We start from the raw sequence: 15,900 nt of genomic DNA on the forward strand, positions 1-15,900 counted from the left end.
GGACCGTAACTGAATCCATCCTCGATACTCCAGAGGTTACTATCACTGACGTTTTATCCACCTCTGGACTATCTCATAGTAAAACGGAAGGCAAGAGAAGACATGGGTAATTTAATCCTTTGATGTACACCAAAAGAATCGAATACAGGTAAATTGTGGTTGACTGTGCGGCTTTGAAGTTGGGCGTCAAAGGAAGTCTCTGCATGCCCGTCATTGGTCAAGTTTTTTCCCCTGAGCTGCCTCCAGTTTTACTATGAAATCTAGGGGTGGATATTACGTCAGTGATAGTAACCCCTGGGATATCTACGATGAACTTAATCAGAACTTTCCTAAACAATGAAAAGTATTCAGAAGAAAAAAATATTCTGCATGCTTATACCGTAAGAATGACAACCGTCAGCAATCTTCTACCATATCTCACAACAAACCAAGAGTAGCTTTAAGTTGTCGTTTTAATATCTTAAACAATAAAAATGATTGTCAATACATTTATCTCATTTTGAAAAAGACAGGTGAATATTTCCATTATTTATAAGAATTAATAACGGAATAAATATCAAAATATTAACATAGCAGATGATATGATACAGTGTACATTTGATGTAGATAAGGCATTATTGTGGTCGATTTGGCACAAGGATGGTAGAAATTATATTCTTATTAAAGGGGACAAACCCCGCGATAGTTGATATCAATGTGAAGTAATTAGATAACAAAAAAATGAATCATTAAAAACAATGCAGTACGTAATATTAAGTATGAGTTTGTTAAGACAACAGTAACCATATCGGTGACACATAAAACATTTGCTGTAAATCGAATCGTTTTCACAGGAGACCATTTCAGTTTCGCATTCAGAAATCGAAGTATTAATTGTAATATGCATCCATTAGGATACACCATACACAATATACAATCAGATATCAAGGTATTTATTGTGATATACATACGTCTATTAAGAAACAAAATACACAATATGCAATCAGATTATCGAAAACATGTCTTTACCAGAATCGCCTTAGATGTTGATTCATAATGATTCAACGAACATGAACTGGTATGCAATTAAATCAAAGAAAAGAGTCGATCCCCTGCTATAATAACATTAAATACGTTACACAGATAATAAATCGTCATGTCTGGTCGGTCATACAAAGACAACCGGTAAAATATCTCCGGCTGTTGTAGTTTAGATAAAAGGGAGGTTCTATCATCCCGCGTCTAATTATAAAGACAGGTTTATCCGATCAGTTCCCGAGCAGAAAAAATTAGTTTGTGTCGTCTGCTTTGTTTACTTTTGCGGAAGTGCTTGTCCGTGCCATGCAGCCAGTCGAGAATTCCTAAGACGCCGTAATTACCTGTAAATCTGACAAAATAAGAAGAAACATTATACAATTTGAAAAGAGATGAAGCATTCTCGTTACTTTCAATAAATACATGCAAACTTCAAAGATCCTGAATGACGTCAATATTCGTGTTTTTTTTGTGTTTTTTTTTTACTATTTTAAGCAACACCATATTACACACATCCTATGTAAATGAACATGTATGTAAATCCAGCATTGTTATCAAACAGCGCAATACAGAAAAACATGACATAGAGCATTAGAGCATGGCACTGAATTATATAATTACTCACTTCAAATGATGATAGTCGTGGAACTCAGGAGATGGTAATAATGGAAGATGGTACCCACTGTGGTGTATCACAGTCACCACCACAGACAGGAAGAGCCACACACCGGAAGTCACCACGTCACATCCGATCACGAGGGGACCGGTCATTATTGTTCCAAGGTTCGAAAACATGAACTCAACTGGATGTGAGTAGGCAGAAACGAGGCCAAATGGCGCCGTGAAGTCATGATGGAGCTTGTGATACCGTTTGTACATGAACGGAGAGTGGAGAATTCTGTCAAAGAAAAATAGCAACAATTAATAAACTGGACTGGAGGAGAATGCTTAATAGGAAAAATACCAACAATTCAAAACGTACAATGACCGAAAAGAGTCTGGGAACAAGATATGAAAAAACTGTAACGCTTTTTATCAATGTTTTTCACATCTTCTTGTACCATGATATGATTCAAAGACATGTGAAAGTGCTTAACAGAAAGATTATAAACATCTATGGAAAATTCAGATTACACTCACATATATATGTTCCAATAGCCGAAATGAGACAGAAAAAGAAGTGAAAGCTAATTTCTTTTCACGTGTTGTTGTACCACTGATGGTACAAAAAGATGTGAAAGCATGGTACATAAACATGTGAAACGACTTACCTTTCACATCTGTCTGTACCATCAGTGGTACAAAAACATGTGAAAGCGTGGTGCATAAACATCAAAGAGTCTGAGCTTTCACATCTTTTTGTACCATCAGTGGTACAGAAACACTTGAAACCTTGGTACAGAAATATGTGAAAGGAACTTTGAAATGTTGTTATCAAACACCGAGACCAGAGCTGACACTGAATATCAGCGGTTTGATTAGGGCGTCACAACAAGCGTAAAATGTTGTTTCGCACTTCTGAGGAAAAACAGAAATGAAACTATTGTGTTATTTTTCGGGTGTAACTTGGGCCTAGAATTGTTATCTTAGGGGTCATTCTAATTATGTAGATAATTAAATAAAACGTGGTTTCCAACATTATAGTATTTTTCTTATTGTTTTTTATGGTGTTTTTCTATGAAGATGTATACAATCTAACTGTTTTATCAGCTTTATCAGGAAGCCATTTGTCAAACCCAGTAACCTTCGAGTCTTTCGCCTTTTACATGTTTCTGTGCCATGACTGTTTTCGGCCGTTATTTTGGTAAGGAAAGTTATAAAAGTGACTGCTCACATAAATACTGCTTTCACATTTTTGTGTACCATGCTTTCATATGTATACAGCTGTATTTAGTAACAAGACCATAAGCGACCTATTCATCTTCACTTACTGTTTATCCACACGCTGACATACTATTCAGAGCATGTCATTACTGTAAACAATGATATCTTGAATCTCTCGTGATATGATTGGGACAGTGATGCTAATTTGAAGAGGACGCCCAAAATCCAACCGGAGTTTTAAAACTTACCGATGTGAGTAATAGAACGTGACTTCCTCTAGTAGTATACACAGAGAGAGATCCCTAATAAACGGGAGAAGGGCCGGCAGTCCAAGGGTCTGATCACATCCCCTCCACACTTGTAGGTAATAGTAGACAAACATAAAGGGCAGGTGGATGAGCAGGGAGTTGATGGTAAGCTGACGGAGGACCTTACCGACGTCATTGACGGTAACCTATACAATGACATACTAGATCAAAAGAGAGTTGGATTGGTAAGCTGACGGAGGACCTTACCGACGTCATTGACGGTAACCTATACAATGACATACTAGATCAAAAGAGAGTTGGATTGGTAAGCTGACGGAGGCCTTACCGACGTCATTGACGGTAACCTATACAATGATATACTAGATCAAAAGAGAGGTTGATTGGTAAGCTGACGGAGGACCTTACCGACGTCATTGACGGTAACCTATACAATGACATACTAGATCAAAAGAGAGTTGGATTGGTAAGCTGACGGAGGACCTTACCGACGTCATTGACGGTAACCTATACAATGATATACTAGATCAAAAGAGAGGTTGATTGGTAAGCTGACGGAGGACCTTACCGACGTCATTGACGGTAACCTATACAATGATATACTAGATCAAAAGAGAGGTTGATTGGTAAGCTGACGGAGGACCTTACCGACGTCATTGACGGTAACCTATACAATGATATACTAGATCAAAAGAGAGGTTGATTGGTAAGCTGACGGAGGACCTTACCGACGTCATTGACGGTAACCTATACAATGATATACTAGATCAAAAGAGAGGTTGATTGGTAAGCTGACGGAGGACCTTACCGACGTCATTGACGGTAACCTATACAATGACATACTAGATCAAAAGAGAGGTTGATTAGTAAGCTGACGGAGGACCTTACCGACGTCATTGACGGTAACCTATACAATGATATACTAGATCAAAAGAGAGGTTGATTGGTAAGCTGACGGAGGACCTTACCGACGTCATTGACGGTAACCTATACAATGACATACTAGATCAAAAGAGAGGTTGATTGGTAAGCTGACGGAGGACCTTACCGACGTCATTGACGGTAACCTATACAATGATATACTAGATCAAAAGAGAGGTTGATTGGTAAGCTGACGGAGGACCTTACCGACGTCATTGACGGTAACCTATACAATGATATACTAGATCAAAAGAGAGGTTGATTGGTAAGCTGACGGAGGACCTTACCGACGTCATTGACGGTAACCTATACAATGATATACTAGATCAAAAGAGAGGTTGATTGGTAAGCTGACGGAGGACCTTACCGACGTCATTGACGGTAACCTATACAATGACATACTAGATCAAAAGAGAGGTTGATTGGTAAGCTGACGGAGGACCCTTCCGACGTCATTGACGGTAACCTATACAATGACATACTAGATCAAAAGAGAGGTTGATTGGTAAGCTGACGGAGGACCTTACCGACGTCATTGACGGTAACCTATACAATGATATACTAGATCAAAAGAGAGGTTGATTGGTAAGCTGACGGAGGACCTTACCGACGTCATTCACGGTAACCTATACAATGATATACTAGATCAAAAGAGAGTTGGATTGGTAAGTCAACAAATAGTTTACGTTAAACTCTACAGGATAATAAAGATGGTCATTTGACGAAAGACTTTCGAGAAAAGGCCGTTCGCTTATTTCTCTGTCCTTACATTCTTAATTGACAAAGGCTGCATTGCCGTATCTTCCTTAAAGTCAAATATCAAGAAGAGCTTTTATTTCTTGTATTCATCATCAAAAATCATTTTGAGAATTACAATTCTTTTAATGCATAAGTTTTAATTTACAAGAACATATAAGAGCTGATAATGACGTTTGTCTGTACTGCCAAAAGTATTATATTTACATCTACAGCACAGTGAAATGTATTGAGTACATATGGTCAGGCCATGCAGCTAAGTTGTCGTCTACAATTTCATATCACATTTGTACTGTGTTATTAGTAATTATTTCTGCGGGTATGTTTCCATCTAAACATACATATGGCAAAAAAGAAAGATGTTTACGGTTCATAAACTCTGTGTACTTACTAATATATACAAGGCACCATACGTGTTTGTCTGTCCAATGATTTACCCAGCTTAATTCATCAAATCCTATGCGTTGTAATAGATTGATGAAGACACAATAACATAAAAAAAATTCCGCCTAGTTTCGGGTCATATGACTTGTTAAATCTGATTTTTGTTTAAACATCATGATCAATATTTAGCTGTATTACCTTGTAGTTCTCTGGAGATTGAGTCTTAAACTTAAGCATCCATTTTGGTTTTCCAGTCAAATCCGGAATCAAGAAAAGAAATCCTGTCCCAAAGTAGGCGACAACCAAAACAGAGCTTAGAACTGAAAACAAATCAATCATAAAAGTGATCAATGATTTGTACAAATTAGTCATAACAGTGACAAATGATTTGTACAAATCAGTCACGACAGTGATCAATGATTTGTACAAATTAGTCATAACAGTGACAAATGATTTGTACAAATCAGTCACGACAGTGATAAATGATTTGTACAAATTAGTCAAAACAGTGATAAATGATTTGTACAAATCAGTCACGACAGTGATAAATGATTTGTACAAAATAGTCATAACAGTGATAAATGATTTGAACAAATCAGTCGTGACAGTGATCAATGATTTGTACAAATCAGTCATAACAGTGATCAATGATTTGTGCAAATCAGTCGTGACAGTCATCAATGATTTGTGAAAATCAGTCGTGACAGTAGTCAATGATATGTACAAATAAGTCGTGACATAGTGACCAATGATTTGTACAAATCAGTCGTGACAGTGATGACTGATTTGTACAAATCAGTTGTGACAGTGGTCAACGATTTGTACAAATCAGTCGTGAGAGTGATCAATGATTTGTACAAATCAGTCATGACAGTGATCAATGATTTGTACAAATCAGTCGTGACAGTGCTCAATGACTTGTACAAATCAGTCGTGACAGTGATAATTGATTTGTACAAATCAGTCATGACACAGAGATCGATGGTTTGTACACCAGTCGTGACACAGTGGTCAATGATTAATACATACAAATCAGTCGTGACAGTGGTCAATGATTTGTACAAATCAGTCGTGACAGTGGTCAATGATTTGTACAAATCAGTCGTGACAGTGATAAATGATTTGTACAAATCAGTCGTGACAGTGGTCAATGATTTGTACAAATCAGTCGTGACAGTGATCAATGATTTGTACAAATCAGTCGTGACAGTGATTAATGATTTGTACAAATCAGTCGTGACAGTGATCAATGATTTGTACAAATCAGTCGTGACGGTGTTCAATGAATTGTACAAATCAGTCGTGACAGTGATCAATGACTTGTACAAATCAGTCGTGACAGTGATCAATGATTTGTACAAATCAGTCATGACACAGTGATCGATGGTTTGTACATCAGTCGTGACACAGTGATCAATGATTTATACAAATCAGTCGTGACAGTGATTAATGATTTATACAAATCAGTCGTAACAGTGATAAATGATTTGAACAAATTAGTCGTAACAGTGATCAATGATTTGTACAAATCAGTCATGACAGTGATAAATGATTTGTACAAATCAGTCGTGACAGTGATGATTGATTTGTACAAATCAGTCATGACACAGAAATCGATGGTTTGTACACCAGTCGTACCACAGTGGTCAATGATTTATACAAATCAGTTGTGACAGTTGTCAATGATTTGTACAAATCAGTCGTGACATTGGTCAATGATTTGTACAAATCAGTCGTGACAGTGATAAATTATTTGTACAAATCAGTCGTGACAGTGGTCAATGATTTGTACAAATCAGTCGTGACAGTGATCAATGATTTGTACAAATCAGTCGTGACAGTAATTAATGATTTTTACAAATCAGTCGTGACAGTGATCAATGATTTGTACAAATCAGTCGTGACGGTGTTCAATGACTTGTACAAATCAGTCGTGACAGTGATCAATGAATTGTACAAATCAGTCGTGACAGTGATCAATGATTTGTACAAATCAGTCATGACACAGTGATCGATGGTTTGTACATCAGTCGTGACACAGTGATCAATGAATTATACAAATCAGTCGTGACAGTGATTAATGATTTATACAAATCAGTCGTAACAGTGGTTAATGATTTGAACAAATTATTCGTAACAGTGATCAATGATTTGTACAAATCAGTCACGACAGTGATAAATGATTTGTACAAATCAGTCGTGACAGTGCTCAATGACTTGTACAAATCAGGCGTGACAGTGATGATAGATTTGTACAAATTAGTCGTAACAGTGATCAATGATTTGTACAAATCAGTCGTGACAGTGCTCAATGACTTGTACAAATCAGTCGTGACAGTGATTAATGATTTGTACAAATCAGTCGTGACAGTGATTAATGATTTGTACAAATCAGTCGTGACAGTGATCAATGACTTGTACAAATCAGTCGTGACAGTGATCAATGATTTGTACAAATCAGTCGTGACAGTGATCAATGACTTGTACAAATCAGTCGTGACAGTGATCAATGATTTGTACAAATCAATCGTGACAATGCTCAATGACTTGTACAAATCAGTCGTGACAGTGATCAATGATTTGTACAAATCAATCGTGACAATGCTCAATGACTTGTACAAATCAGTCGTGACAGTGATCAATGATTTGTACAAATCAATCGTGACAATGCTCAATGACTTGTACAAATCAGGCGTGACAGTGATGATAGATTTGTACAAATTAGTCGTAACAGTGATCAATGATTTGTACAAATCAGTCGTGACAGTGCTCAATGACTTGTACAAATCAGTCGTGACAGTGATTAATGATTTGTACAAATCAGTCGTGACAGTGATTAATGATTTGTACAAATCAGTCGTGACAGTGATCAATGACTTGTACAAATCAGTCGTGACAGTGATCAATGATTTGTACAAATCAGTCGTGACAGTGATCAATGACTTGTACAAATCAGTCGTGACAGTGATCAATGATTTGTACAAATCAATCGTGACAATGCTCAATGACTTGTACAAATCAGTCGTGACAGTGATCAATGATTTGTAAACATATCTAAAGGATGGATATTACTGTCATACTCGTCGATTATATTTGAAAACCGTGGTAGGTGATACACATAAGGGATTGTTTTACTCGATCCTATGTCTATTCCTTTGGAAAGAGGGAACCATTTCATTGAATACTGGTTTCAATACTAATACACTTTTGGAACTTGCAAAAATATCTTCGATTCACATACAGCTTTTGGTAATTAAACATCATTGAAAAATATCCGTAACTACAATTTTCCATATTCAAATTTTATATCTAATAATTATAAGATGTTTCTACTGTAATATAGCATAAACAACACGTATCTTATGTATTTTGCCATGTACTAAAAGAAATTGATAAATCCATTTTCCTATTTCTGTTCAATAGTATTCAATGATATAAATAAAACAGTTGCCTCCCTTTAATCAGGAAAGCGCCGTCGGGTACACAATGCATAACGTTTCAATGGAAGCTAACTGTCTTGGCTTCCAGTGCAATTTAAATGTGTGGAGTTATATATAGCAAACCCATTTTAAAACTACATTTGTGAGTTTTCAGTTTGAGAACATCTTCTGTACTTTGCATGATTATGACACACAGAACAACTAGTATGTTTTGAAGTCATTCAAAAAGCATCAAATATTGGAGTATCGGCGAAACAAGCGAAATGTGATTTCTTTTCAAAAACAAAAACAAATATCTAAATAAAAAAGCAGGTTAATTAAACTTACTTGCTGTATTTTGAAACCACTCCGACTTCAGGAAATCGACGAGACTCGAGGTTTCCGCCATTTTGTGTACGCTACCCGATAATGCTATCGTACTTTAATCTGTGACCCGGTGTAGTATGGTTAGCTTGCAGTGGTGAAGTTTTGCTCTTTATAAGTTACATTTCTACTGCTGGGGTAAATGTATTCGTAAGTGGAATACTTCATACTCATATCTACTAAACGTTTGTTGTTAAAGAGGAAATATCTTGAAGATGGTTGGTAAAAACAATCCTACTATATTTCACAATGCGCCCTCTTTATATTAGTGTCAATGTTGTTATCCAGTGTTTACTCTGATATAGGCCATATCAACGAATCAAAGTCAAACAAAGTTATCACTTTCCTACCAAACAGAAAGGCACCATTTCTCTACAAAAGTCATCATGCGTATTCGAGGAGTTACTATCACTGTCGTAATATCTTTCCCTAGATTACGTCATAACACAACTGAAGGTTCTGTGTCCAACACCAGGTAGTTTACCCCTTTAATGTGCATCAAAGAATCGCATAACAATAAACCGTGTGACTTCGGGCATCGTTCTCTAATCATTGGTCGTGATTGGTAAGTTTTCTTTTTCTGAACTGTCATCCGTTGGTATGACATAGTACTGGGATAGGTATAATGACAGTGGTAGTAACCTATGGTATATCGAAGATGTACAAAAGAAATGTCCTGCTTTACTGATACAGACATCTAAATTGACCCATTACCTACACAATCGGTACATTTGCCTTCACGGTGAGAGCAGACCACTTTTTCTAAGCACTTTGAACGCAAAATAAACGTTCAGTCCTCATAAATGTTTAATTGCATTACAAAGGATCAGTAGTGAGGCGGTATCAAGACAGACTTTGGAAGAATAAAATTAAGATAACATCCATAATTCGGTCGCATTTTATGATCATGCAATAGCGAATACTATTCTAACGTCCTATGAGCAATTAATTACAAATATAAAGCAATACAGTTTTTTACGAGTTTTATTACATTCAACCATATACAATACCAATATGAATGATGATAAAGCAATAAATATTTACCAAATTGTAGTATATAATCAATATATATACAATTTGGGTGACAGATAAATTGAATGTCGCCCGTTGTCTGTTGAGGGTCCCATACGGAGGAGCAGTACTCCAGTTTGGGTCTGACTATGGATTTGTAAGCATGTTCTTTTATATGTTGTGAGTTTATCTGGAGATTTCGTTTTATTGCTTTATATTACTGCAATTTTCAATGTTTTCGTCTTGATTTTCATTTTATTTTCATTCATGGCAACATTTTGAATTTAATAATTTCGAATACAAATCCTATATGATGATAGGCTACTAGCTTTGTTTATTGTTTACTGGCGGTCATGTTTGTTTACATTGTTTGTATTCCTACACGGAGACCTCATCACTGTAAATTGCAGACATACTCTCATATACTACAATTTGGTATACTAGAGATATATAGGCGAACGCAAAATGAAATGTAAATATATAAGGTTAAATAGCAAAGTATCATTAAGGGATTTTGAAAGGATATTTTGAGATAGTGAACATCATGTCATTGATCATACTATCAGGTATCAACTCAAAATTGTAGGATATTCCCCTCCATTCTGTTGAGTGTCTCTGACAGCCATAAAGTTACGCCCGTTGTTATATAGTGGCGTGATACACAAGTGAGAACAATTACGAATAAAACACCAAGGGGAAATATCAAAAGACATACTGTTGATACTGAAGGAAAGATGTAATTTTAGATCTAAAGAAAAAAATTGTAGGATAATGTTGCTGATACGACCACACAGCAGACATTATTGTACAACTGTAAATGTGATGACAAAGTTATGGCATCGGCATTTCTGTTGATCAAAAACAGGAAAATTAAGTAGAAATGATGTGAGATTCTTAGTCGGCTGGTCAATAGTGAGGCAAACCACAATCCATAAATACATTTATATTAAATTCATGAACAACACGTAAAACAAGTTCTTCGCCATACCAAAAACAATATAAACCCGAAAAGCATTCGTACTATACAACACTCAAAAATACTGTACAAACAGTGTATCAATAACATATGTCAAAGCAACATCAATCTGAATAGCCCTACTATACCATGCAATAACATCAATCTAAATCAATCTGAATAGCAAAACTATACAAGCACTAACAACAGTCTAAATCAATCTGAATAGCAATACTATACAAGCAATAACATCAATCTAAATCAATCTGAATAGTCATACTATACCATGCAATATCAACAATCTAAATCAATCTGAATAGTCATACTATACCATGCAATATCAACAATCTAAATCAATCTGAATAGTCATACTATACCATGCAATATCAACAATCTAAATCAATCTGAATAGTCATACTATACCATGCAATATCAACAATCTAAATCAATCTGAATTGTCATACTATACCATGCAATATCAACAATCTAAATCAATCTGAATAGCCCTACTATACCATGCAGTAACATCAATCTAAATCAATCTGAATTGTCAGACTATACCATGCAATAACATCAATCTAAATCAATTTGAATATTCTTTCTATACCATGCATTAGTACATAACGTGTCCTTTACTTGCATTTTATTGGCTCAGTCCCCGGGCACTATTAAGCCATAGTCCCGGGACTATGGTTTCTCGCGGGACTTTTTTACGTACGTCATATTGACGAAATGCCGTCACTGTCGCTATTTGCACTGTTCACTGGCAAACAATCTGTGTGCGGACGACGTTTAGCGAAAAACAAATGTCGCTTCCGGCTCGGGTACTATGCCATTCCTCGACAACACCATAGTGCCCTCAAAAGAAGGCAAAAGTATATAGATAAAATCAATTTGAATATTCATGCTATACCACAAAGACAACAATCTGAATAAATCTGAATATTCATGCTATACCATGCAATAAAATCATTTTGAACATTCACACTATAATATAAAAACACATCAATCAAAGTATTCATACTACACCATTAAAGAACATCAATTTTAATGAATATGAATATTCATAAATAAACATCAACATGAATATTTATACTTTGATATACATTAACATGAATTGTATACCACAGACAACATCAATATGATTTTATCTGTATATTCATACTACATCTTGTATCCCAAAAATCTCTCGGGATCACAAAAAGATGTAAAACCCTCGGCAAGCCTAGGGATCTACAATATTTTGTGACCCTCGGCTAGAATACCCCTATCATTTATATCCACGTATGAAAGAGTCTTATAGTATTAATGTAAACATGTTCGGCTATTTAAACAATACCGTTTCATATTTGACCACTTTAAAGTGAAATGAAACTAATGTTCTTCATTATTTAAATTACATAAATCCATGTAATGGTATTTTTATTGAGTCCCCTTTATGTAAAGAGTATTAAAATTGGGAACATGTCTTGGAGATGACCATCAAAATTGGTTTTCTAAAATTATAACACTTCAACTCAACTTCGTGACCAAGACTGTGTGTATAAAAGAGAGCGTTTGATCGAATCATTACCGGTTCAATCGCATCTGGTTTATTACCATCCATTGACTTTCCTTGAATTATCCTATCATACGATTCGTTATCTATTTTCTGTTTGTCACAAGTAACCTATTCAACTCATTTTAATAAACAAACAAAACATTCGCTATGTATCTTTACAATACTCACCATTAAATTAAATTGTGCAGCTTCTAAACATTTCGGTGATTGTTATTTACTATAACTGTGAATATATCTTTATCTTTCCGTATCATCAATGTCAAAAGGAATACATTAAGGGGATGATGCCCCCAAGACTCACAGCAAAAATAACCTTTGGATGTGTTGTTATAGAATGTGTATAAAACAGAATTTATATTGAACGGGATCAAAAATAACAATTGTACGATTTTTCTAGAAAATAAATCAAATCGTCTGAAACAATAAAGCAAATTAGTAGCTACACATTTCTTTTTTTTTAAATTATTTTTAAGACTATCTGATGGCTAAACCAGCACTCATCTTCTTTCTTAAACGCGCACCTCCTTTGAAAACAACCAGTCAAAGTTCTATTTGTGTAGTGAAAATACCAGCTACATGTATATTATGTCATCAGTAAAACAATATTTTAAAACTCTTGCATTTGATACCATGATTGATTAAAACAAATAACAGAAATGACCGGTACACCCACAATACTTGACTTGTAAAGTATAAACTTGCGTCATCCAGTAGACTAAAAAGCGTTCAACAACTCCGTAACCTGGATCCCATCTGACTTCATCGTTCTAGATCTGTTCCCAGGTTTATTGTGTGGGTGACCTTCTTCTGATACATCGAAAGCTGAACGTCTCCAGAAACATGGCCCGAAAACGTTGTCCCGACAGCCCGTACAGTATGAAGTTTATTGCATGGTTTAAAAAGGAGCACACATCCGCAAGCGTTCCCGGGATGGAATGCCATCCATAACCGTAAACTATCTCGTGCAGCGAAACGCCGATAAATGGAACAAACAGCAGCAGAAAACACGCAGTAATTGAAAATAAAACGGTAACAGTTTTAGCAGTGGAATCTTTAACGGTCTTGGAGGAGGTGTTGTCGCCCTTGCCCTCGGTGAGCATGCGTCTTCTGCCAGCCGCACTGTACAGCCCGCGCACGATCAGAGAATTCATAGTAAATATGAAGCAGAAAGGAATCAATCCGTACATTAACAAATCTATATAACTTCTGTATTTGAAGCAATAGTCATCAGTGAATACAGGGTAGGTACAGGTGGCCGTGTCGTAGTCCCATTGAAAACAAATGTTCGGTAAATTCAACGCCGCGATCACGACAAACGCAACAAAGACGTAGATCGCCGCACGCTTTCTGGTACAGTACTTGGTCACAGCAAAAGGGTGGCAGACGGCGATATACCGATCGATAGAAACAGCGACTGTAATCCACGAGGACAGCTGCGAAAATATGAGTGTTACCACAAAAGTCTCGGAGCATAACATCCGCTTAAAGGTGTCATAAGGTCTGTAGATCCCCGTCATCTCCATCCAACGAAATATCCCGCCGTTAATCAGGAATGCCATGTCGGATACAGCCAGTAAGGCAAGGTACATATAGAATGAGGACAGTTGGGAAAGCTTGAATAACACCACGGACGAGAGCGTGTTGCCTACGATTCCTAGTGACGTCATAATTGGCCAGGAGATGTCATAGAGAAAATAATAGAAATCAGAGTTCTCTTCGCTCATATTATTGGTGTAGTTGTTCAAAAGGTTACTCTTGTTGACAAGGGTACTGCCGTTGAAAATGGTACTGATGTTGAAAAGGCCACTGGCGTTGAAAAGCTCTAGCGACTGGTTATGAGAACTCAGGTTCTGGGCCGCCATGATTTCACTGAAAATTATTTTTCAATCAACGTGTGTGACAGCTAGTTGTTTTAAGATAAATTCATTTAACATAAAGTTCTGGAATATTGTCACCGATTATTTAGATGGATGATTTGTAAAAAATCAACGTCATATTTACAGCTATCGCTATCAACATGGTTCAATGTATGTGATTACATGGATCTGAGTTCCAGTTTTTAAGGATTTACCGAAGTGTCTATTTAAAAGAATATCCGTTCGTTTTGACTTCCTAAACTCAAACTATATCGAGAACAATCCTTATAAATTAAGTTGAATAAGTCGGTAAGGTACGTATTAGGCATTAATTTGCATATCCATTTGTTGCGCATTGATATCTTAGCCGATAGTTTTGTTTGGTCAATGACTGTGCCACTTTTAAATTCTTCCGCGAAAACGTTCTTTATATATAACGTCATAAAACTTTCACTTCTTTCTGTCAATGGAAAAATAATCTCAAACGTCTAACCAATAGAAAAGAGTGTAAAATATGAAATTAAATCATATCAATTAGGACACACCAGAGTACATATTGGCCATTTTAGACGTTATAGGGATCATGATCAAAAATCAGTAAAATTATTTAGTACTATATACCAAAAAGGTGGAAAGTACCCCGAGACTTAAGATCTGCCCAACCTGGTTTTAGCGGTTAAAACTATATTCCTAGTAAGTCTTCACTGCACGCTTAATACCGTTTTAACACCTATCTAAGCACCCTCCACAACTATAAAAAGTGCCGTCACTAAGACGATAGCAGCCACTTTTCAACAAAAAATACACAAAAATGTCCTCAATCGGGGTTTGGGAATTCATGTTGCCACATTCGCACTAATTATCCTACTGGTAATGGGAAATCCCTATACCTATTGCCCTAGGTCTTTCATATTCTGATGGTTCATCTGTCTCATTGTGACTTGTTCAGTTTGTTTTGGCATGCACTACCAAGAGGTTGATGGCTCGGTGTAACTATACCACTCGGCTACCATGGTCCCGATACTTTCAGATACACGTACAAGCTATGTATCATTTCTTAAATGCTAAAACTAGGTTGAGTAGAATTTTTTGTCTCTGCACTTTCCACCCTTTACGTCTATAGTGCATGTTTAATTCGCATTTTATTGATTTTTTATCTAGACTCCTAAATCGCCTGTGAGATAGCGACAGTAACTATCAAAGCAAGCAGTGCATTCTATGAATGTGATGAATAGATCAAAATGAAATGTTGAATTCATTACAATTTCTTCCTCTTTGTTGCCGATTCTGATACTTTTTTTCTGACACATTTCCGTTCAGCCATTTTGTTTACTTCTAAATACACAACAATGCGCATGCGTGCAAACATCCAAACCATCGCAACTTCATTTTATGTCCATCAGACATCGGTAATAAAACAAAGATTTCCCTAAATATTGTATTCAGAAAGCTTTGTTTAATCCCATACGCCTTTAGAAATTTAATTGAGATATATTTAATTATGTATTTTTAACTGATATCCCGTTTCTCGGGTTTTACAAAAAACGAT

General features: G+C 36.2%; 2 protein-coding genes across 2 annotated transcripts; both read right to left on the minus strand.

Annotated features, from left to right (window-relative positions):
- Nucleotides 1-916: 916 nt before the first annotated feature.
- LOC138316343 (fatty acid hydroxylase domain-containing protein 2-like) lies at nucleotides 917-9,139 on the minus strand. The gene is made up of 5 exons (XM_069258033.1): nucleotides 8,933-9,139; nucleotides 5,364-5,485; nucleotides 3,087-3,292; nucleotides 1,640-1,912; nucleotides 917-1,366 (listed from the first exon to the last, which is right to left on the minus strand). The coding sequence occupies exons 1-5, from the start codon at nucleotides 8,991-8,993 to the stop codon at nucleotides 1,240-1,242; spliced, it is 789 nt and encodes a 262-aa protein (XP_069114134.1). The 5' UTR covers nucleotides 8,994-9,139; the 3' UTR covers nucleotides 917-1,239.
- A 4,141-nt stretch (nucleotides 9,140-13,280) lies between these two features.
- On the minus strand, nucleotides 13,281-14,357 carry LOC138316820 (FMRFamide receptor-like). The gene has a single exon (XM_069258478.1). It carries the CDS (start codon nucleotides 14,355-14,357, stop codon nucleotides 13,281-13,283), a length of 1,077 nt encoding a protein of 358 aa, XP_069114579.1.
- Between the last annotated feature and the right edge of the window lie 1,543 nt (nucleotides 14,358-15,900).

This window comes from Argopecten irradians, chromosome 2 (assembly GCF_041381155.1).
Source record: "Argopecten irradians isolate NY chromosome 2, Ai_NY, whole genome shotgun sequence".
NCBI classification, from domain to species: Eukaryota; Metazoa; Mollusca; class Bivalvia; order Pectinida; family Pectinidae; genus Argopecten; species Argopecten irradians.

What these genes read in the sequence shown, in the direction of transcription:
- LOC138316820 (XM_069258478.1), bottom strand. Translation starts at nt 14,357, where the DNA reads ATGGCGGCCCAGAACCTGAGTTCTCATAACCAGTCGCTAGAGCTTTTC.
- LOC138316343 (XM_069258033.1), bottom strand. Translation starts at nt 8,993, where the DNA reads ATGGCGGAAACCTCGAGTCTCGTCGATTTCCTGAAGTCGGAGTGGTTT. An exon ending in AATCTCCAGAGAACTACAAG is followed by an intron (nt 3,293 to 5,363) that starts GTAATACAGCTA and finishes GTCATTGTATAG; the next exon opens with GTTACCGTCAATGACGTCGG. An exon ending in CACGACTATCATCATTTGAA is followed by an intron (nt 1,367 to 1,639) that starts GTGAGTAATTAT and finishes TTATTTTGTCAG; the next exon opens with ATTTACAGGTAATTACGGCG.